General features: G+C 44.7%; 1 protein-coding gene across 3 annotated transcripts; it reads left to right on the top strand.

The window, feature by feature from the left end:
* NEU3 (neuraminidase 3) lies at positions 1-23831 on the top strand. Of its 3 annotated transcripts, XM_030332175.2 has the most exons (4): positions 1-157; positions 8325-8444; positions 12749-12960; positions 18423-20313. In XM_030332175.2, the coding sequence occupies exons 1-4, from the start codon at positions 1-3 to the stop codon at positions 19500-19502; spliced, it is 1569 nt and encodes a 522-aa protein (XP_030188035.1). In that variant the 3' UTR covers positions 19503-20313. The 3 variants fall into 3 exon arrangements, with proteins under 3 accessions (XP_030188035.1, XP_030188034.1, XP_030188033.1); XM_030332174.2 differs by lacking the exon at positions 1-157 and having other exon boundaries at positions 8194-8444; positions 18423-23831; XM_030332173.1 differs by lacking the exon at positions 1-157 and having other exon boundaries at positions 8350-8444; positions 12749-12954.
* The last annotated feature ends 175 nt before the right edge of the window (positions 23832-24006 follow it).

Raw genomic sequence — 24006 nt, 5'->3', positions numbered from 1 at the left:
ATGTGGGTGTTCTCTGGGGTCTGCTGCGACCAGGCGGCCACACAGTCTCTACCAAATGTCCTTCCAGCAATGGAACTGCTTCTCTCTGTGTGGCCCGTGGACCTCCCGGATGCTATTCTGCTCCTGGAGATTCGCCCTTCCCACCAGAGCACCACCAGGTATTGAGCTGTGGAGTTTCAAACTCTGCTCCCCCTGTTTATAGAGCCTTAATGAAATTTAAGCCCTCTCCTTTCTCCCTTTTTTAGTTAAGTCCCTACGGCTGTTTCCACTTTTCCACTTTGTCTCCAGCTGCTTTGGGGGGAGGGTGCTTTTCTCATACTCCCCACCCCCTTCCTCATCTTCTCTGTCCGCAAGCAAAAACAGCTCCCTGCCCTTTGCGGCTTCTCTCCTCCCCAGTTCACCTGTCCGCGCTGCGTACCTGCTTAATTTTGTGGTTCATGTTGTGCAGATTGTTGTGTTCATCCTCAAATCAGTTTTCTAGGTGTACAAGATGGTTTAGTGTTGATCTGGCTGTATTTCACGGATGCGAGACACAAAAAAAACTTCCATGCTGTTCTGCTATCTTGTCTCCTCCGGAAATCCATAAATACATTTAAATACATTATTCCCTGTTAGAAATAAGGTTGGAGAAGATGGTTGCAAGCTCTGAGTACTGGGAAAGTAGGTTCAGAGGCAGGTAGTTGCTCAGAAGGTGCCCTGGTTGTTGAATCCCAACATTAATGGATTTCCTCACTAATCTGGCAGCCTTGGCTCTCCACCCTATTATAACTAGTGACACTAATATTCATCATGAGTGGGCAGCAGATTCCTCCTTTCAGACAGCAGTTACAGACACACCCCTACAGGAGCATGAAAAGAGGGAAATCCCTTACTTCTGTGGGCAGAAACCAGGTGAATTTTCTAAACTTCAGCTAGTTTGCTTGGGAGAGAAGGGATTCAGGTACAGAATGCCTATTAAGGAAGAATGGCAACTGTTGAGTTGTCTTAACAGCCAAACCCCTCCTACAATTTATCAGGCCAAGCTTAGATCTGTTCAGAGACCACAGTAAAGGACTGGGAACTTTTTGCAGGGGGTCTTGACTGCTGTGAGGGAGCTTTGGCCCTTTGGGAAGAGTTCCCTGTGTCAAACCCTGTGACAATGGGAAACCATTGATGAATATTGAGTAGTATTCAAGCTCTTAGTTCCCTGGATTTGGCTTATAATGCTGTTAAAGGGGACCCACTAGAGAATGAAGAACTGTTAGGAGAAGCAATCTACCATGAGCCCTGAGCACCCCTGCATGTTCTCACTTCATGTGAATGTAAGACCCTGACCACTTCCTGGGGCATATCTTAGTGTTCTGGCAGTAAGCAATCTTGAGAATTGAAGTAATGTCTCTTCCCTACTTTGCACTATAAAAATGTTGAATCTCCCAAGCTCAGCGTTCTTTTCCTGTGACACATCCCCCTGCATGTGTAGGCATCCATCTATCTAGACCTACCCCAAGTCACTTTTGTTGGGGAGGGGGGCTTGAAGAACTAGCACAAACCCGCTCACGTTGCTTCCTGTAAGTGTAAAAGTTCTTTGTGTTTGATCTGGGAGTCTCATGTCTTCTACCAGTATCCATGATAAAATAGTAGGCTAACCTGTTAGTTGCAAGTAGGATAAAATTGTAGCCCTTTCATAGGCTACTCTGACAGTTTGGGTAACAAGGACAGGATACAGGTAGCCATGGCTTTCTACAAGAGAAAGGACATGGGTTGGGTGAGAGGATGTGAGAAAATAACCTGGGGTCTGGTAGGAAATACTGCTGAGCAAGTGGGTAAGGGTCCTTCACTGTCCCACCTGTTAATGAAATTTTTGAGGCAAAACAGCAAGAGGTAGGATTGAAACACATTGCCCAAATGGTACTTAGGTTGTTGTTCACTCTTTTCTGGACAGGAGGAGGAAAGAATGTTTTGACAACAAGGCAGTAAGCCTGTGGCCCCAGCTGAAGGCTCTATGGCTGTGGCTGATGAGTAGAGGGTTCCCCGAAGGTGAAATAAATGGCAATAAAGATACAGAGTTTGAATGGACCAAATATATTAGGAGTTTGTTATGACCAAGCAGGTAGCCATTTGAAGTGAAAGTAAGTACATGACCTTGTTTACTGGCACAAGGCCAGTCTCTCTATAACCCCTGATCCTTTTCTCCCTTTGTTTTAAGGAAAGAAGCTATTTATGTTGGGGATCTTTGAGGAGGAGAGGGACTCCCTTTTAACAACTCTACTGAATATAAGCATCTAAGTCACCATCCTACTTGGTCCCATGGGCACAGGGAGCCCTGGGCACAGGAATGGTCAGAAGTACCAAGGACTGTGGGGCAGATCCATGGTAGTATGCAAGGTGGGCAAACAAAAAAATAGCCCCTGAACCCTAGGTGCTCCTCAGAGCCAAGAGGTACACTAGGGAAAAGGCAGCACTGACCCCAGAGCAGGAGTCAGAGAAAAGACCTTCCTGCTGACCCAGCTGCCCCCTGCAGGTTAGCCTCTCCTACTCCTGTGACTTCCTCAAACTCTTGGGTTGGAACATGATTTCTTGGTGGCTGTGGCTGTGCCTTGCAATATCGGTCTCAGATTGCTTGGTCTGAGTCCCTGTAGTTGGTGGGGAGAGTGGGGGAGTGCTTGACTTCACCTGGCAGGGTTTGGGCAAAGTCTGTAGTAGGAAAGGAAAACTAAATAACTGTAGGGGAGCCTCTACATGGGCTCAGTGTTACTGTTGTATGGCTTTCACAGTAATGTGTTATTGACAGCAGTTATACATTAAATTGAAGTGTGAAAGTTTGCAAGTCTCCCATTCAGGGACTACTGCTTATAGAGAAGTGATTCCTGTTTCCTCTTGAGTAGCATAACAAAATACAGAATCCTAAGAGGTGAGAAAGGAAAATCAACAGCTTTAGTTAGGTGAGAACTTGGTGACTGCTGGAGTACTCAGCCCATTTCCTAATATAGCAGTGCCACGTATCCTTTGCAGGCACCAAGTACACCCTTTGAAAAAGTTGGACAGCTGGGAGGCTACTACTGCTATTGTTGAAATGACGTCTGACCTGTAGAAGCCTGGTACCTGGCCTAACATCCCCACTTTGGGTTACACGAACTCAAACTTGAAATTAACAAAAAGCCCAGCAGCCTTCCCTAGTCAAATGGAAATGATGCATTTTGGGGATGCAGCCACTGCCCATCTTAGTTTTACTTGAAAAAGTGATACCCACTCCTTTGGAAAGACTGTATTCCAAGACTCAGCTGCTTGAAGCAAGGCCACTGGCTCAAAAGTGCCCTTGATTATAGAGACTTTCCCAGTCAGATGCCTGAACCTGGTTCACTTATGGTCCAGCTAAGTTAAGAGCTGTCGGTGTCAAGTGATGTTTCTGGAAACTGACTACAGTAAAGGCTGGTCAGCACAATGGGCTGAATTGAAGGCTATGACCCTTGTCCTAAGCAAGGGACCTTAGAGACCAAACATGTTATATTTTTACTGACTCGGGCTATGGTCTATCACTTGGCAGACATAGACTGTCAGATTAAAGACACTCTTGGGGGCCACAAACTAAAAATGAATTGCAGCTATTAGTTGAACTGTCTGGATCACTCATGTAGATGCTCACAGTGGGGGCTTATTCACTGAAGACCAACTGGAATCAAACTGCTGACGGAGCCTGTAACCACTCAGATTGCCACCATCATTGCCTGTATCCATCATCATATCAGTTATGACATTACATGCACCATCATAGCCTGGACACAGAGTAAAAGTTTTATGCTTCTGGTGCAGAGGCTACCACTACATGCCAGGTTTGTGACTCCTGTTAAAAGTCCTGTTAGTCTAGGGGCACCTGGGTGGCTCAGTCGGTTGAGCCTCTGACTTCAGCTCAGGTCATGATCTCGCAGTCTTTGAGTTCGAGCCCCGCGTCAGGCTCTGTGCTGACAGCTCAGAGCCTGGAGCCTGCTTAGGATTCTGTGTCTCTGTCTCTGCCCCTCCCCCGCTCATGCTCTGTCTCTCTCTGTCAAAATAAATAAACATTAAAAAAAAGAAAAAAAAAGCCCTTTTAGTCTAGCCATGAGTGAAGCCACATAGCCCAAGCATGGCCTCCATCCACTTCTGGCTGACTAACTCTGTCAGGCCTTTGGTTCCCTCTTGAGGTTACCAATAGTGCTTCAACAGGATACTTTTTCAGGTTACAGTGTTGCTGTTCTAGTCAATCAGCCAACTCTACCCTGTTTTGATCTTGAAACTAATCTGTCTCATGATTTTGTTTTCCTTTACCACATACATTCTGACAGTGGTGAATCTTTATTGTGAAAACCACTCAACAGCAGAGGGCTGATAATCAAAGTATTTGATTGACTTTCCACTCCTCCATCCACAGGCATCGACTATTGTTGAATGTTGGGACAGCCTACTGAAAAAACAGCCTACAGTCACAAGATTTCTGACTACTTCACTTACCTTGTCCTGGTCAATACACCTTTGTAAAGCAGTTTGGCCACTGAATGTGGCTGTCCCCAGAAAGCGGTCACTTTGTCTTTACTGCAGTATTAAGATTCTCCAGAAAAAAAAGAATGAATATGTTCATGAATATATAAAGAGATGTGTTATAAGAAAATGGGTCACGTGATTATGGAAGCTGGAAAGTCCCAGGACCTGCTCTTGGCAAGCTGGAGATCGGGAGAGCCTGTGGTGTAGTTCCAATCTGAATCTAAAGGCCTAAAGACCAAGAGAACTGATGGTATAAGTTCCAGTTCAGGAGGAGGAAAAGGCTCATTTCCTGGCTTGAAGACAGGCAGATAGAGTGAATTCTCCTTTACCCCAACTTTTGTCCTATTCAGGTTTCCAACAGATTGGATGAAACCCACCTATTTTTGACAGGGCAGTTTGCTTTACTGGATCTACTGAGTCAAATGGTAATCTGATCAAGGAACATCCTCAGACATACCCAGAATAATGCTTAATCAAATATCTGGGGACCCCGTGTCCCAGTCAAATCGATGCATAAAATTAACTCTCATAGCTGCTTATGGTGTAATGATCAAAATGAGAGGGATTGGAGAGTGTTGTGTAGATTTATCCTGAAAATTATGTTTTCAGCCCTGACCATTGTTAGGCATGATGTTATATTTGCCCTAACAGCATCCCCAGGCCCACCTTGTTACTACAACTTCCAGGTGGCAGCCTAGTCACATTGAATTCTGGTTCTCATTGAATTCTGTTTCAGGCACTTGGATTCTCTCGTTGGTTTGACATGGTCCTAGATCATGACATTTGGAAAAAGAGTCACCTCTAGAGCCTTTCTCTGAAAGGAAAATGGCCTAGTACAATTCTACCAAGCTGTTGCAAACTCCATAAACTTGACTGACTACTTGGTTTGACATCCCCCACTAGATGGCTCTGACCACAATTTGATAGTCATTCCCTTTAACCTACTGAAAAGTCTATCGGAAACATCAGGTGCACTTGCAGCTCCTATTCCTCTCTGTAAAATGCACAACCTCTACATGTCTCCGTCACCCCCATTCTTGTAGCTATTGCTGTTTCCTTATGGGGTGGACAAATGCCACCTCACTGTTGGTGTGGACATATGGGACAGTTTGGGCCAACTGCCATCAGACCGTCTTTCCAAAAATAAGGCCTGGTTTCAATCATACTTAAGTGGATGGGGACTCTGAAGCCTACCAGGTACCAGGAGGCCTCATTAGTGACACTGTCAACCTGTGTCCCCTAATTGATAATAGGTCCCAGTTAGGAGGTCCCAACAATTGTAAACAGGGGTATCACATATGACCTCAGGACTATACCTTCTATGTGGAAGTCAGGCATTAACTTGCCCCCTCCCTGAAAACATCGTGCCTTGTTCCGTAGGGAGGGTCATAAGCAACCTTCAAGTGTTTAAAGAAGAACCACCATTAGATCATGTAGCCCTCAGATGACTGTAGAGATTCCTCCAAGATGAAGCTGCCTTTGGTTACATAGGGGAACTTCCCGGAGGGTTGGCTGATTTATTTATGCACGTTCTGCAAGAAGTTATCCTATCTTGAGGGTCATCCTGTTTGAAATGTTGATATGAAATTCATCCCTGACTTTAGCTGAAGGCAACAATGATACCACCTTAGCCCTGGAAGGCCTTTGGGTGAGCCTCAGTTCACTGGCCAATGTGGTTATGGATGATAGAATTGCCCTTGACTTCCTTGTGGGCCCAGGTAGAGTCTGCAAACACTAATACATTCTCTGTACCCAGATTAATGCCTCAGGCTGGGTTTAAGGTCAATACAGATATAAGAGAATGGCACCCAGCTTTCTAAAGCAGACCTTGATGGCTTATGGTTGGTTGGTTTTCTTGGTTTTTTGTTTTGTTTTGTTTTGTTTTATGTTGTTTGTTTTCCTACCTAGTTGAGCCCTGGCCCTTGGGTATGGGTAAGGTCAGTTTTGTAGATTGGTCTCATCCTGTTGCTTGGAGTTTTGTTGATACTATCCTTTTAGGATGGATTAAGTCCCATTTCTGTCAGATTAATCAGGGTGGCCAATAGAGTGGCAAACAAAATTCATCAGAAGTGATGTGTAAGGTACTGTGATGGTTGGAAGAGGAGTAACTATTTTAACATGGAGGCCTAGGAGGTTACAGGAAGTGAAACTTGTTTCCTTTGAGCCATGAATGAGGATGTGCCAAGAGTGCCCATTTTACAGATGAGAAAACTGAGGCACAGGAGTTAAATAACTTGCCAAGGTCACTGAGGTAGGGAGTGGGAAGTCTGGATTTGAGCCAAGATCTTATCGCCTCCAAATATAGAGATTGCAACTCACTGTCTCAGGCATAAGACCAAGACCACCAGTCAAAGAATTGACAGAAATCTGGCATTAGCTTTAGATATTTTTCTAAAATTGACTTGGTGATTGATCTACAGAATTGGTGATTGTGAGTTTGGAGAAGTCTGGGTGAAGAGCCCTAGGACTTTGTGGGAGCCAATCTTTAAAAACAAATGTTTTAGACAAATAATAAGGTTTACAGAATAATAAAATGAACCACCTTAAAAAATTAGTCCCTTGGGTATCCTTAATCATGTCCTACTCCCTGCACTCTCAGAAGTAACTACTCCCCTGAATTTAGTATTTATTATTCCTATGCATTTTCTTCAACACTATATGGTATTGTTTTACAAGTTTTAAAACTATATATGGTATTTGGTTAAGGGTTCCCAAGACCACTCCTAGGTTCATAGACTCACTAGAAGGACTCATGGGACTCAGCCTAATAGTTGCACTCACAGCAACTTTATTACAGCAATGTAGTAAAGACACATTGGATCATAAGAGAAAAAGACACAAGTGGAGTCTGAAGGAATCCATGTGTATTTCGTATGCTCTCTCCTTCTCCTGAGGGGTTGCACTAAGCACACTTTCCCCCAGCAAGGAAAATGCAGCATGTGCACCATGTTTCTGCCTAGGGAATCTGGGGACTGGTATGTCTGCACCCTCTGCCTGGCATGTACCAAAATTCCAGACTCAGAAGAAAAGCAGGTGTTCAAAATAAGCTATATTGTGTTCAAATCGTCTGAGCAGAGTCCACATTTATTAATTGGAATTCTATAGAATTATGTCAATATGAACTCATGGGTTTTTATTCAATGGATTATAATACTATTATTTTGTCAACGTATAATCATGTACACACGTATAAAATAACATATAATTTTAATTTTTTTAGGGGGGAGGGGTTCGTCTAATGCGCTGGATCTCTGGTTCTTTTTGTGGAGTTCTTTCTTGCGGGCCGGAACCTTTGCTGGACTCCCAGGCTGTTCGGGGAAATTTTAGGCGGTGATACCTATGAGCTGACAGGCAACCAATAGATACGAGCGTGGGGCAAGGGGACTGAGGGGAGGGATGAAGGGGGAGGAAATGGAAGGGTGGGGGGCGGAGCCAGGTTGCTGCCCGGCCCACGGGAGCAGAGGTAGGCCCAGGGCCTGAGCCAAAGCCAATCTCGGGGCTAAGCTGGAGCTGGTGGTGGTCGGGGAGAGCAAGGGGCAGGTCCACACGGTGTCTGGGACCGGGCTAGGGGCGCGGGAGAGAAAGGACTGCGGCGGCGGGGCACCGAGGGGGCGGGGCCTCGCCTGCGCCCGTCCCATGGGGGCGGGGCCGACTCTGGGCAGCGGCCAACTGTGGGTCCAACCGCCGGCCGGCTGCCGCCTCCGCGCGTCCCCGCCGTCGCTTCCCGGCTGGGTAGTCTGGACGTCCGGGTCTGTCGGTGTTTCCTTCTCTCCGTGGCCGTGTCGCCCTTTTTTTTTTTCAGTTTTCGTGTTGCTTCCGTGTCTTCCGCGGTCTCTCTCCCTCTCCCCGCTGCGTGGTTCATTCTCCCGCGCTTCGGTGTCCGAGACCTGAGAGCTGCCCGGCGCCCAGCTCTGCTCCGAGAGAGATGGAGGAGCTGGGGTCCCGTGAAGGTGAGCGGGGCTGCGACATTGCAGAGATCCCCGAAAAGTGGGGCACTCTGAGTGTGGGGACAGGTTCGGCGGCACCGCCTGGGCTTAGGAAATCCAGTCTGAGGGGAATATTGAGTCAGAGCCCTCCAGTGGGCCAGGAATTCAGACATGGCCAGAGAGTATTCTTGGCTAGTCTATTTTTGTTTTCCTTCCAACCAAGCCAAACCTAAACCGTAGAATTACCATTTTAGAGATGAAAGGGAACCGAGCCAGAGGCAGCCCTTACCAGAAAGGGTTGTATGGGTTGTAGAGAGTCCCGAGCTGCAACTTAGGAGACCTGAATCTTGGTCCAGGCTTGCTGCTACTAACTTAAGTGGCCTAATATAAGCTTATTCCCCTCCGAGGGCCTGAGTTTTCCCATGTGTACAATGAGAGGGATTTGGAGTGCTGGATCTCAACAGGCCTGACAAAGGATGGGTGCTTTTTAAATATTAATTGTTAGGAATAAATAAATGAGTTAGGGAGGCCTCTTTCTGGGGTTCACTGATGGCTGCCTGCTGCACTGAATTAACTGGAGTCTTTGGAATTACGTTGTTCTTTTATGCTGAGAAATAGGTGGCATTATCCTCATTACAAGTCAGAAAAAAAGAGACTCAGAGATAAAATGACTTGCTAGTAAGTGTCAAAGCACATTACACTTCAAAGTCCAGGCTACACTATACTCTTTCCCAGTAAGAGAGCAGGGAGGATTATATGGAGTAGCAATTAATAGCTTGAGTCCTCTGCTAACATGAACAACACCAAAGCAGAACTGTATCTAATCCTTCTCTATCCTTAGTTCCCAGTATATGGTTTGTGTGAAAGTTTGGGTTTCAGTGCCAGAGTCGTCTATGCTGCTTACCACTGTCGTCACCATGATCAACATAACCATAATTAACAAAAAGTTAATGATAGTGATTCTAATTGTTATAGTGATAGCAAAGCCATAAGTGAAATTGTGAAGACATCGAAAGTTTTAATATTTTTACTTATATAGTGCTTTAAAGTTTATAAAGCACTTTTGAGTAGTTCTTCGTATTGGTCATCTTATATAGGTATTATCTACATTTTACGAGCATAGGAGTCCCAAGACCTAGAGAGATTAAGTGACTAGCACCAGGTCACACGGAAGTATAGATGGGATGTGAATCAAGCCCCATATGAGAAGCTGTGCTTCCGCTTTGGTGCTGTCCCCACTACCTCTCCCTCTCCTTTTTCCCAGTTGCTCCTCCCCACTCCATGCCTATTCTTTGCTTTATTATTATCACCCAGGGAATTCATGGGTGTGAACTAATAATCATGTGTTAACTGATCATTAATAGTGTGGTATTCACTTGTAATTAATGTGTGGGCGCATGAGAGTTTAAATACAATCTTTCCCAGAGGCGTAGACGGATTTAAATACTTTTAAGAAAGAGTTGTAACTGTTATCATCATCATCATCATCATCACCATCCACAGGTTTCAAGAAATAAGACTACCCTTGATCCTTGAACAACACAGCTTAGAATTGCAGTTTCACTTAAAGAAGCATTTTTAAAATAAATATAGTACTGTACTATAAATGTGTTTTCTATAACTTGTGATTTTCTTAACATTTTCTTTTCTCTAACATTATTGTAAGAATACAGTATATAATACATCTATACATACAAAATATGTGTTAATTATTTATGTTATTGGTAAGGCTTCCAGTCAACAGTAGGCTATTCGTAGTTTTGAGGGGAGTCAAAAGTGATACAAAAAGTTTATACCCCCCAGAGTTGGGGTCAGCACCCCTAATCCCTGTGTTGTCCAACAGTCAACTGTAGAATATGTAGTGATTGACAGTCTAAAAATAATAACTGCCATATATTGAGCTCATACTATGGCATGGGCTCTGTAACAGCCACTTCAATTTTTAGCTTAATTCTCTCTACAACTCTACTGAATTTTATATATGAGGATCCTGAAACATTAGGAAAGTTAAATAACATGCCCAAAGTCAGGTAGTCCTAGTGGGGTCCTAATCCTATGTTCTTAACCATCACGCCAGCTTGGCTCAAGGACAGATCTTTACTTAGGAGAGCCTGACCTTCTCTGGCAGGAGAGCCTGAGTTAAGGAGAGAGAAGTGTGCTCTAGTACTTTGTGAAGAAGACAATTCCCACTTGCTTTTCAATTCTGCTACTGAGAGCACAGAATTGGGAGTGAGGGGAGGAGGCTTTTCTTCTGGACTCCGGAGGCTAACTCCCCATTCCTCTCATGATAGTGAGTCACGGTTCTTCTTTAAGTTAGAAACAAGTGACCAAGTGAATCATTGGTATGTCTTTGGATAAGTTTGTCTTGATTGACACTAGGCACCTGTGGCCAAAAGCAGTGCAACTTTTTCTTTCAGTTTATTGCCCACAGGCTACCTGGGAGATTGGTCTAAAATGCATACCTGATCATGCCATTCCTCTGCCAAAAACTCTTGAGTGGCTCCCTCTCTGTGGGATAAACACCCTAATAAGGTAGCAAGGCCTCCCAGGACCTGGATTCTGCTGACCCCTTCAGTCCCACTTCTGCACTCTGTTCTAGTCATGCTGCACTATCGACAGTCCCCCCCACAGAAAACATGCTGTTTTCTATCATTTGTAGGCTTTTCACATTCACCCCCTCTGCCCTTTTCACCCTTCAGTTGGCTGACTCGCTATTCATCCTTTAAGATCCAGCTCACTCATTCATTCAGTCATTTAACAGATAATTCGTCAAGTGCCTATCAATTACCAGGCATGGTTCTAGGTATAATGGTGTAGCGGTGAATAGAACAGACTCATCCCTGCCCTTTATGGAGCTTCTGTTGTGTAGTATATATTAAACAAGTACAATCTGGATGATAAGTGGCATGGAGAAGAGAGCAGAGAGGGGATAGAGAGGGGCAGGGGAGTTGTCAGGAAAGACCTCATAGATTAGATGACATTGGAACAGGGCTGAAGGAGTTTAGGGAGTGAACTATGTGGTTATGTGAAACAAGAATGTTCTAGGCACAGAGCATAAGGATATGAGGCAGGAGTTCACTTGACTCAGTTTTTTTCTCTCCAGAAACCCTCCACTGCCCTGATCTAGACAGATCCTTTTTCTGTTTTCCTACACGCTATCATGTTGACCTCTAATGTGGCACTTATCGCATGATATTGTAATTGTCCCTGTATGTCTGTCTCCCTCACTTGGATGTGGGCAGGGACTTCTGATTCCTTTTTGTCGCCTCAGCACCTACCTTTTGGCCTGACTTGGAGTGGGCACCCAGAAGTATTTACTAAATAAATGAATAAGGCCTTCTGGGCCTCATTTTTATAGTCTGATATTACAAGTGATTTATATGAAAGGGTTTGAATGACAGATAGTGAAAGATAAAAAAATTCTAAGCCTGCTTCTGTCTGGCTTGATTCCCTTTTTGGGCCTCTGAGAAGTAGAACCCCTGATTTCTTTGAGAAGTGTACCTGCAGACTTACATCTTCAGCATTATGACAGGCTAGCTAACCTGTAAATTGTAGATAAAATATAATAAAGTCCTTTATAGCTGAAATTGCAAGAAAGTAAGAGAAATTCCCAGGGACCTAGAAGCCAAGAGTAAACTGAAAACCAGACTAGTTAGCCCCGTAACCTGACCTCAGTTGCCCTGGATGTTTGCTGCTCTCACTTACCTAGAAGTTTGGGCTTTAGTAGACCTGCTGTTGCAGTGAATGAAACCGTGGGCCCACATGGTGTATCGGAACTAAGATCGCTGCGTGAAACTAGGTCCCTTGAAAGTCTGCACCCGCTGGTATGGTGGACTAGGTAAAAAGAATTCTTTTTGCTGACACAGAGAGATGATAAAGATTGCCTCTTATCCTAGGCTCTAATAGAGGGGGAAAGTTTCCCCAGAGAGTTCTTAACCACAGGCTTTTCCTCATATGGATTTGGATTTATATTTATATTATCCGAATGGCCTAAAACCTCCACAGAAATTGACATGGGAAACCACCCAGGCTGGTAATACCCCTGGATGCTTGGCAGCAGCCCATGCAGAATCTCCGTAAAGACATACTTGACACAGGCTGCATAGGATTTCCCCAGAGTGTGGAGGATAGATTTGTTCAATGAGCATGCGTATTGCTTGCTTTGTGCTATTGAGACCATGGTGTTACCTTTGGACAAAAAAGTAAACATTTGAGTACATCCGTGCCTCCCTGTGTGTGATCTTCAGAAATAGAATGATAGAGCAGAACTTGTGCACAGGCCAGCATTTGGGTATGGCCCCACATTTAGCTGCCTCCTATCCTTGCAGAGGTCATGGAAGAAGTGACATCGTGCTCCTTCAGCAGCCCTCTGTTCCAGCAGGAAGACAAGAGAGGGATCACCTACCGAATCCCAGCCCTGCTCTACATCCCCCCCACCCACACCTTCCTGGCCTTTGCAGAGAAGCGCTCCACGAGCAGGGATGAGGATGCTCTCCACCTGGTGCTGAGGCGAGGGTTGAGGACTGGGCACTCGGTACAGGTGACTCCTCATCCCAGATCTGGCTCTCAGCCTCAATCTCTCTCCACATTGCTTAGAGCACTTCAGGGCCTGTGCCCTTTCCCATCTGTGCTGGAAGAACCCTGCGTGGGAGATGAGGAAGAAAAAAAGAAACAGTAAAAGCAACGGCTCTCACTTACTGAGTACTTCCTGTGTGCTAGGTGCACATTAGATTCTCGATAACCGCTCTGTTGTGACATAGGCACGGTTGTCAGTCACATTTTGCAGATGAGGAAACTGAAGCTCAGAGAGGTTGCCACTTTGCTCACGGTCACATAGCTGTAATAAAACAGCAGAAACAGGCTTTAAATTCCATCTCTGATTCCAGAGGCCTCCACGGTTCATTCAAATTCAGCTAACGTGTGTTTTTCATTCACATTTTCTTTTGTTCTTATAAGTCATCCAGGGAAGGAAGGAAGCATCGTTAGTCCAGTTTTCTGATCAGGGATCCTGGTATTCCAAGAGATAGGTAGCTTGTTCAAGACAACTAGCAGATGGTGAGGGCAAGGATAACAACAATCCTCCCCCTTCTGCATGGTTTATGTGAGGTACATACTATCCCCATCGTAAAGGAGGAAATGGGATTAAAAGTGGTTTGCCTCAGACACACACCTACTGAGCAGCAGAGATGGGGTTGGAGCCCTTGCCCCTAAGTAGCACATTTTTACTGCATTTTTCGAGAGCAAAGAATGATTGCTGCCCTTGGGCCTGTGAGTATAGGGTTATTTCAGATCCCGTTTTTCTTTTCTCTTGCAGAGCTGGTTGAAGTGAGGATCAGATGAGACCATGGATTTGAGAGCCTTTTGTAAACAAACAAACATATGTATCTTTATAATAGGCACTCTAATCCTGCTGGTTTTCTACTCATGGAGATATCACCATGAAAACATTACCTCTATAGGGATGACTTTTTTTTTTTCTTCTTTCTTTTTTTGCTATTACAGCGCAAATGCTTTTCTGCTGAGTGTGGGCCTTGCCAGCAACCCCTGTCTCTGCTCTGGATGACTTGCTCACATCTCCTTGTGGGAATGATTTTTACTTTAGGGAACTTTCAGTCCCTGCTCTTTCACCCATCTTGTCATGAGCCTTCCTCATGGCTGCTTCCTAGGACCACACCTCTGCTTGTATCATTGGCCTCCAGAGAGGCCAAGCGGGCAGCCTACCTTGGAGTTCTAGTTTTTTATTCCCTCCAGGACAGGCATTGCCTGCGGTCGTGTTGCCCTGCTTTCTATTGCAAACAGTTAGGCTGTTGAGCACTTTTTACTGGACCATGTTTGTTGTGTAACCTCAGAAACGTTCACAGATGTGTCCACTTGAACTCATTCTCCCTTCTCTGTATTTTATCCCTTCCATTCTCTGATTTATCTGTCTGTAGAATCTTGAAGTTAGAAGAATCATCAGCCTAGCTTCTTTCCCAGTAAAGAGATCTTCTGTATTCCCTTGGTAGCTACTAATATCTTAGGGGTTAAGAACATGGCTTTGGAGTCAGGCAAGATCTACCATTTATTGGCCATGTGACCTGGGACGTTTGACTCTTCTCTGTTTCATCATCTATAAAATGTAATTAATAATAGCAATTGCATAGTAGGAATTCAACATTAGTCATCTTCTATAAAGGATCTGCTTACACACCTCCTCAGATGAGGAACTTAATCCTGTGGCAACTGTTAACTTTTGTTTTTGGAGTGAGACAACCTGTACTTCTCTATAATTACCCATTGGTCTTGTTCCAGCTTCTGGGACATCTGATCTATACATAATAGAAAGTCCCTTTTCCAGAGAATGCTCTTTGATGTACCTGAAAGCAGTATTCATACGTTCTGAGTCTTTTGATTTGGGTGCTTGCCAGCTTCATTCTTTTAGTGGCTCTTAAGACCACAGTCTTGATTTCGTTTCTGGGCCCTTGAAAGCTGTGATTACTGTCTTTGGGATTTGATTTGGAATGTCAGTGTCCTTTTTCAAAGAATGGTCCTTTGAATTTAGGGCTCCAAGGATAGACTGACCAGCTCAGCAATGAGGTGGCTATCCTGTTTTTTATCCTTTTAATGCAGTCTTTTAATACATAAAATAGCATTTGTTTTTTTGGCAGCTGCATAATACAGTTGACTAATGTTAAGTAGACCATCAGCTAAAACCTCTTAATCTTTTTCACATTTGCTGGTTTAAAAAAAATACATTATATATATTTTTTATTTAAAAAAATTTTAATGTTTATTTAAACATGGACTGTGAGATCATGACCTGGGCCGAAGTTGGATGCCCAACCGACTGAGCCACCCAGGTGCCCCCCCCCCAAATTTTTTTAAATTGTAGTAGGATCGAGGCTCCTGGGTGGCTCAGTCATTAAGTGTCCGAGTTCGGCTCAGGTCATGACCTCATGGTTTGTGAGTTCGAGCCCTGCATCGGGCTGTGTGCTGACAGCTAGGAGCCTGGAACTTGTGTCAGATTCTGTGTCTCCCTTTCTCTCTCTGCCCATCCTCCACTCACACTCTGTCTCTCTCCCTCTCAAAAATAAATAAACGTTAAAAAAAAATTTTTTTTTTCAACGTTTATTTATTTTTGGGACAGAGAGAGACAGAGCATGAACGGGGGAGGGGCAGAGAGAGAGGGAGACACAGAATCGGAAACAGGCTCCAGGCTCTGAGCCATCAGCCCAGAGCCCGACGCGGGGCTCGAACCCACGACCGCGAGATCGTGACCTGGCTGAAGTCAGATGCTTAACCGACTGCGCCACCCAGGCGCCCCAAACATTTAAAAATTTTTAATCGTAGTAGGATATACCTAAATTTTCCATCTTAACCATTTTAAGTGTACATTGCAGTTTTGTTAACTATAGGCACATTGTGGTGCAACAAATCTCTGCAACGTTTTCATCGAGACTGCTGCTTTATACTCTTTGGACAACCCTCATTTCCCCCTGCCCCATCTGCTAGCTACCACCATTCTTCCTTGTTTTTATGAGTTTTTAGATACTTTGGATACCTCGTGTAAGTGGAATCATACAGTAGGTGTGTTTTTTTGTGATTGGCTTATTTCACTGAGCATAATGTCCTGAAAGTTCATGTGTGTTGTAGTGTGTGACAAGATTTCCCAGGCACCCCAATACTCCTCTTTAAAATGTTTATAATGTGGAGTGGTAACACATATGTAGAAAACATAACATAAATGTCAAATGTACAAAACATGGATGTCTGCTCTGTGAACTGACAAAGCCAACACTTGTGGACTCATCACTTAGCTCAAGAAGTAGAATACTAACAATACCTCAGAACCTTCTCTTATCCCCCCTCTCTTTCCCAGAGATAATTACTATCCTTATTTATAGCTCTGGAGTTTAGTTTTGCTTGTTTTTAATCTTTATTCTTTATGTTTGGCTTCTTTTGTTCACTATTTTTGAGGTTTATCTGAACTGTTGTGTACAGGCTTCTCTGAAGATTCTTGTACATGTTTTTGCTAATACGTGCATGCATTTTTGCTGGACTTATGCCTAGAAATGTCATTACTGGATCATAGGGTATGTTTATGTTCCCCTTCAGGAGATAATGCTAGCCAGTTTTCTAGAGTGGTGGTTGTGAAGGCTAGTCTACTTCAGTTTCACCCTTGCTCTGCATTTAGCTCTTTAAAGTTCCATCTTAAAGCATGGGGGTTTACCAGGGCCCCAAATTTTTGTCCTCCTAGCCCCATAAGGCTGTCAAACAAATTGTTCAGCTTCTCAGCTTTTCAGTTATCTCTTTGAGAATTAGCAGAGATACCCTGAGAGGAAAAAGGACTTGAAATACCAGGCCAACCTCTCTGAATGAACTTCTCTCAGTTCTTGGCCTATAATTCCTCATTGTCTTGTTTCCTCCCTGATGCTTTTAGCCAGATGTTTTTGTCTTAATATTTTATCTGTCGTCTCCAGTCTCAATGGAAATGTTGGTTCAAATTACCTAGGTCGCTGTTACAGGAAGCCCTTTTCCTCCATATTTCTGATGCAAAAAGTAGCATGCTGCATCCACTGGTCTGTACTTTGCTTTGTTCATTTAACAATATGTTAGGGAGATCTTTCCATCTCAAGGTGTAGAGGCCTTCCTTTTTCTTTTTGCATCTCTTGCATTGTGTGTTCATGTAACCAGTCCCGTTGATGAATATTTGGGTTCATGATATTTTGCTTTTCCAAGCAATGCCACAGTGAGTAAGTAATCTTGTATATACTTAATTTGATGAGCAGATATACCTTAGGATAAATTCCCAGAATTAGGCATGCTGGGAAAGGATGAATGCATCTGGAATTTTGATATGCCCCACGTAAATGTTGAAGCATTTTACACTTTGGTCGATATAAGAGAGTACCTGTTTCTTCACATTTTTGCCAACAGAATATTGTCAAAGTTTATGCCGTTGCCAGTTTGTTAGATGAAAGGTACTACATCAATTTTAATTTTAATTTGCTTTTCTGTTTTATGTGTGAGGTTGCACATGTTTTTGTTGTTTTTTCCTCTTTCTGTGAGTTGTCTGGTCTTCCTCTTTGCCCATTTCAGATGGGTTTCTGGAATTTTTTTTTTTTTTTTTACCAATTTATAATACAGTTTTAAAAATCTATTAAGGAGATTAGGCCTTTCTTTGTAATATGTCTGAATAGGCATTATCTCATTTTAGCCTTACAGCAACTCCTGTGTGAGCATGTTGTTACATTTTCCACTTCATTGATAAAGAATTTGAGGTAAAGTTAAGTTCAAGTAACTTGCCTGAGGTCACACAATGAGTGATGAAGGCTGGTTTGAACTAGGTATCTCTGACTCCATGCTTGAGTTTTTAATGCCAGTGTTATGAATTGCCTCCCCAGGATAGTAGAGGAAGGAAAAACTCTTTGTTTTAAATTTCCCTTTATTTGCCTAAATTTCATATTTGTCCGCTTTGCTTTAGTTTTCTTCATTTCTTTTTTTTTCTACTTCCTTCTACTTTTCTTGGTTTTTCTTTCTTTTAAAAAATATTTGTTTAGCTCCTATCATGTGCTGGGCACTCCTCAAAAGACTCATAATCTAGGAAGGGAGCCAGTCACACAAAAAAGGATGATTATTATATAATAAGTTCTATAACTCTTCTGTGTGTACAAAGAGGAAGCTACCAGTTGCTTTGGTGAGAGGAGGGGAGCAGAGGAAGTTCATAGAAAGCTTTACAAAGGAGGGGACTTTTGAGTTTGGAGGGTGAATTGGGCATCTAGACAAAGTGAGGAAGTGTTCTAGACAGAGGGGACAGCTTATACAATATCTAGCATTGCCTCTTCCCAGCCTTATAAATTATCCTGTAATGTTTGAGAATTTAGTGAATACTTGAGCCTTCATGATTTCATAGATTTTAATATCATTTCTTTCTTATCACTGAAAAAGACTAATGCTTTTAATGAGCCTCATGTATTCCTAGTAGTCTCTCACTCCTGCTCTCTCCCCCTTCCCCTTGTCTAGTGGGGACCTTTGAAGCCACTGATGGAAGCCACATTACCTGGGCATCGGACCATGAACCCCTGTCCTGTGTGGGAGCAGAAAAACGGCTGTGTATACCTATTCTTCATCTGTGTGCGAGGCCATGTCACCGAGCGTCAGCAGGTCATGTCAGGCAGGAATGCAGCCCGCCTCTGCTTCATCTGCAGTCGAGACACTGGCTGTTCATGGAGCGAGGTGAGGGACTTGACTGAAGAGGTTATTGGTGCAGAGGTGAAGCGTTGGGCCACATTCGCTGTGGGCCCAGGTCATGGCATCCAGCTACAGTCGGGGAGGCTGGTCATCCCTGCATATGCCTACTACATCCCTTACTGGTTCTTTTGCTTCCGGCTACCATGTAAAGCCAAGCCTCATTCCCTGATGATCTACAGTGATGACCTAGGGGCCACATGGCACCACGGCAGGCTCATTCAGCCCATGGCAACAGTGGAGTGCGAAGTGGCAGAGGTGACTGGGAGGGGTGGCAACCCCGTGCTGTATTGCAGTGCCCGGACACCAAACAGGTGCCGGGCGGAGGCTTTCAGCGATGACCGTGGTGAATGCTTTCAGAGACTAGCCCTGAGCCGACAGCTCTGTGAGCCCCCGCATGGCTGCCAAGGCAGTGTGGTGAGTTTCCGGCCCCCAGAGATCTTACGTGGGTGCCAGGAGCCTAATGGCAAAGATGCTTCTACCATTCAGCAGAGCCCTCTACTGGACAGATCACTAAGGCTAGAGCAAGAAGCTGGAACACTGTCTGAATCATGGCTCTTGTACTCACACCCAACCTGTAAGAAGAGGAGGGTCAACTTAGGCATCTACCTCAATCAGACCCCCTTGGATGCTGCCTGCTGGTCCCACCCCTGGATCTTGCACTGCGGGCCCTGTGGCTACTCTGATTTGGCTGCTTTGGAAAAGGAGGGCTTGTTTGGGTGTCTGTTTGAATGTGGGACCAAGCGAGAGTGTGAGCAGATTGCCTTCCGCCTGTTTACAGACCGAGAGATCCTGAGCCATGTGCATGGGGACTTCACCAGCCCTGATAAGAACCCTGAGCCAATTGAAAGCTAAAAACTGACTTAGGACCCAATTTTCCATGGAAAGGAAACCACAGAAGGCAACCACAGCCAGGATAATGGAGGCCAGGTTAACAGAAGTTATTGAAGCCTACAGAGAATCCAAAAACTTAATATTGTGCTCCCTACCTTTTTTCCTTCTCCTCCAAGGAGCAAAATGAAAATTTTTTCATAGCTACTACAGTGGAAAGAACTATGAGTTGGGAAACCATGATGTGGTCCTGGTTGTGCCATTGTCTTGCTGAGGGATGTTGAACCTATCACCTGAACTCTCTGGGCGTCAGGTCTCCATTTGTAAAATGAGAGGATTGGTTCTGGGATTTTTCTTCTTCTCATTTCTAGGAAAGACAGAGTGTCTGCATGCTCCATGATCAGCAAATTCTGGCTCCGTAGCAGACTCTGATCTCAAAAGGGAAGTCAGAGGACTCATCATTTCCAATGACTCACCACTCATCCAGGTGTGAGGCTACAAGCAGGTGTTCTGGCACGAAGGAAGATCTGGATGTTTTGTTCTGTTCTTAATAACAAACACACACACACACACACACACCCTTTTAATCATGTTTAGAACTCTATAGGTTCTCTGTCCTAGAGGAATTGGGCAAAACAGTAGGATCATGAGGTCACCTACCTTCTCCAGCTTTGCAGCTGTGTTCAATCTTTCTTCCTTATCTGGAATGCTTACTCCCTAAGGAGAAAATGAGAAGCTCAATGCCAGTGGCCCTTGATAATGGCACATATTTTTTAAAATTTTTTTTTAACATTTATTTATTATTGAGAGACACACACACACACACACACACACACACACACACAGAGCATGAGCAGGGAAGGAGCAGAGAGAGAGGGAGACACAGAATCTGAAGCAGGCTTCAGGCTCTGAGCTGTCAGCACAGAGGCCAACGCGGGGCTCGAACTCACAAACTGTGAGATCATGACCTGAGCCAAAGTCAGTTATTCAACGAACTGAGCCACCCAGGTGCACATATTGTTTCTGATGGCATTACTTTTATGGAAGATGAACCTGAAGTTCATTTACTAGGATGGTTCCTGATGAGAAAAGGACATGGATTAGGACTTTAAAGCATTGGACAGAACTTCCCATGGTCTCTGCCCTCAAGGAGCTCACAGTTTATGGGGCTAGAAGTGGGAGAAAATTCAAGAAGATCAATGCAGCTAGTTTGTAGATGTTGGGCTTTAAGTTGAGGTGATGGTAGCTCTTGATGTCATTGTCTTAGTTGCATCTTCATTGTGCTTGGAGTCATCTGCCCCAGGGCTTGACCAGGCTTCTGGGTTTCCCCCAGGCCCATTTTTCTCAGAATGTTGTTCTGGCCTAGCCACTTCTTTACCCATGGAGGATGTCTTTAGGAAGACCATTAGGAAGGTCTCTGGACCTCAGACCTCTGAATCAGGCCTGTTTTTTTGGACCTGCTACAAATACTGTTTGTGGAGTAGGGCTGCCTCTTTGTCTGATAGGTTTGGGGCTAAACTTTGCCAGTGGTGGGTCTCTCAGATGATACCAGATTGGTTCTTCTTATTTTAGATTCTTTCCCCATAGCCTATTATTGTAACAGAAATTCTATCATGAGATACTTGGTTTTCCTCCTATTTTAGGAGAAAAATACCTTGTATCAGAGAACTATATTTGGTGCTGAATAATGGCCCAGAGAGCAAGTGTTAGTCTTGGAGCATAGCCTAGGAGGCTAGGGGTTGGCGGTGCCCCAGTCCTATGGGGAAGAGTCGTGCAGGATGAAAGCAGAGATTAACTTCACCTACTCCTGCATATGGCTTAAGTCCATGGCTTAGAGTGACTTCTTAAAATTCCCTTAGCCTCTCAGCCATTTGTCAAAGTTATTCTCCCAGCACACAGTTATGATCATTCATTCACTCATTTGTACATTTACCTAAATATTCTTGAGAGCCTTGCATAATGTAAGGTGCTTCCTATTGACATTCCCTGGTTGAAAATTATTTGTGGCTCTTCATCGCCTGCTAAAGGGTGTCTACATTTTGTCTGGCATGTAGGGCTGCCAGTTGTTGGGTGGGGTAATGAATACTTATCTCTCCTTCATACGAAGCCCACTGTCAGAGAAGACCTCTGTCGAGATGGCAGTGGAGGGGGTGACAGAGCTGCTGGTATAGGGAGGAGGTGGGGAAGGGCAACCCTCTCCTGAGTAGTAGTAGAAACTTCCTGTTCTGCAAAGCTTTCCTGAACACCATCCCCAAATAGATGGGAACAGGGGGGTGGCTCCATTCTCCAACAAGGTCTAAGGGATGGAGAAAATGAAAATATCAAGACTTCTTTGGAACCATCCAAGGAGGGACCTCAGTCACATGCCAGTGTGGACCACAGCCGTCCAGTACCAGCACTCATTAGATGTCTTCTCCATCTCTGAATTGCCCTTCCCTTTCTCCTTCCCCTTTGCTTCATGTTTGCTTCTCCTTCGTGATTAGCAGTGAAACTCCTCATAGGCAAAGGGCCTGTGTGTATATTTCAGGAATAGCAAGAAAAGAGGGTTGGGTAATCCGACATTTGTAATCCAATTACAGAAGTAATCCAGAATGAGGATTAGGGAGAGGAACAGAGTGGGCAATGGTGGCTCTGAAGCAAAAGAGCAGCAGGGTAGGAGTCCTGGCACCTTAAGGAAGAGAGAGAATGTGGCACAGATAGAGACAGAGGCTGGAGAGATGGTGTAGGTGGAGGCCTCTGTGAAGAAGAAATGATAACAGGCTGGAGCTGTTTCCAACACGTATGGAAAGGGAAGGAGGCCTGCATGGGCCCACAGTTTAGGCTACAGATAAGTTCCTGCCCAGCCCTGTAACTTTAAGCTGGCTCAACTTGTCCATGTTCCACGTGACTAACAAAAACAGCTGGAGGCACTCCAACTCTGTGCCAATTACCCAAGCCTTCGGGGCCCTGGGTCCAATGCCATGATACTGGTATCCTAACTAAGCCCATTTCTAGCCCTTTCAGGTTGGTAGAATGAAAAATATTGGGCAGGTGATGGCAGCTGTGAAGAAAAAAGGACAGCAGACTGGAGGCCTCTAATCTAGAAGTGTGAAGAGAGGACTACAGAGGCTGTGGTCCTTTGCCTGTAGATGTCCCCCCCCCCCCCATCTTGGGACCCTTAGAATGGATCCATCCAGTACACATGGCCCATGCCTGGGAGTGCAGGAAAGCATAGGTAGGGACCTCCTGCTGCTGATCTGTACCCAGATCATCTTCCGATCCCTTCAACCTGCTGGTGCTGCTCATGCTCCCCAACTCCTGATGCCCTCACTCCTAGGCCACTATTATGTACTTCAGGCCCTCGTTATTTGGATGCTATATTTGGACCTGTTTCTCCTGGTCACCAATCCCCCCTCGTATCCATGGGATATCATGCAGCTGCAGCCACAGATCAGAGACATGGCACCCTGTCTGTTGGGTAGCCTAAGGGACCCATAGACGTCAGCCTAAGGCTGCGCAGCCTCCTTTCCAGGGTAGTAGGATTCAGTGCTTCCATTTCAGCCAGATTAGGCTGCTCAGGCTTCTTCAGTAGGCTGTGAGTTTTCCCCACTGCATTAGTCAGTAGATGTCATGCCATCCTTTCCTGTGCTGCCAGAGTGCACAGTGGAAACCTCCCTTTGGCCATCACCACAGTTTGCCATGTATTTCTGTTGTTGTGCCCTGTAGGCCCCTGCGAGGCTCTGAATTCCTTGAGGGCCAAGTCTCTATGAATCCTCCCTCTGTCCTTTTTACCTTGAATCACAATGGTTGCTTTATAAATATATGCTTTTTCTATTATATTCTGAATTCCCTGAAGGTAAGGACTGTGTCCGATTCTTCTCTTTGTCCTCTGCACCCGGCATGGGGCCTGTCACAGAGTCTGGCACAGAACAGACAGCAGTAAAGTTTCACTGAACGAATAAATGAGTCAAAGATCCTTGGCCTTCTGGAGCTAAGAGACAAGGCCAGGGCAAGCTCCCCCACAGGGAGAAGCATACTGTATCCCCTGTAGATTGGATAGTGTTCTAAACTTGCTGAGCACTCACTCTAAATTAGTCTTCTCTATTCTGGCTTGCTTCCAGGTCATCCCAGATGTCCCAGGATGACAGCCTAAGACTGAAGCTAAGCCTTGACTTGGGGTTGTCATTTCAGTGGTATTTCCCTTCTGTCCCTGATTGGAGTGTCTATAACTGCCTGTCAGAGGGGGGTGCTCTGGTTCAGTGTGGTCTGAGCATGTCTTGGCTCCGTGATACCAAGTGCCAGAAGTGCCCTCCGTACCATAGAAACTACCGGGACTCTGAAACAAAGAACATGAATAAAGAGCCTAATTCCGATGACTGCTGTTTGTTTTGTTGTTGTCGAACAGTGAGATGATTATCCTAATACTTCTGTCTAGTTTGTACCCAACTTCTTTTGAAAAATGGATTTGACTTTTCCTAAGGACTTTTCTTGCTTTTCCTAAGGACTTTTACTTTCAGAAAGCTTTACTAATAATCTTTGTACTTGGGGT

Source organism: Lynx canadensis, chromosome D1, assembly GCF_007474595.2.
Source record: "Lynx canadensis isolate LIC74 chromosome D1, mLynCan4.pri.v2, whole genome shotgun sequence".
Classification (NCBI taxonomy): Eukaryota; Metazoa; Chordata; class Mammalia; order Carnivora; family Felidae; genus Lynx; species Lynx canadensis.
The sequence above is the reverse complement of the archived record's forward strand: the minus strand, read 5'-3'. Positions and strand labels throughout refer to the sequence as shown.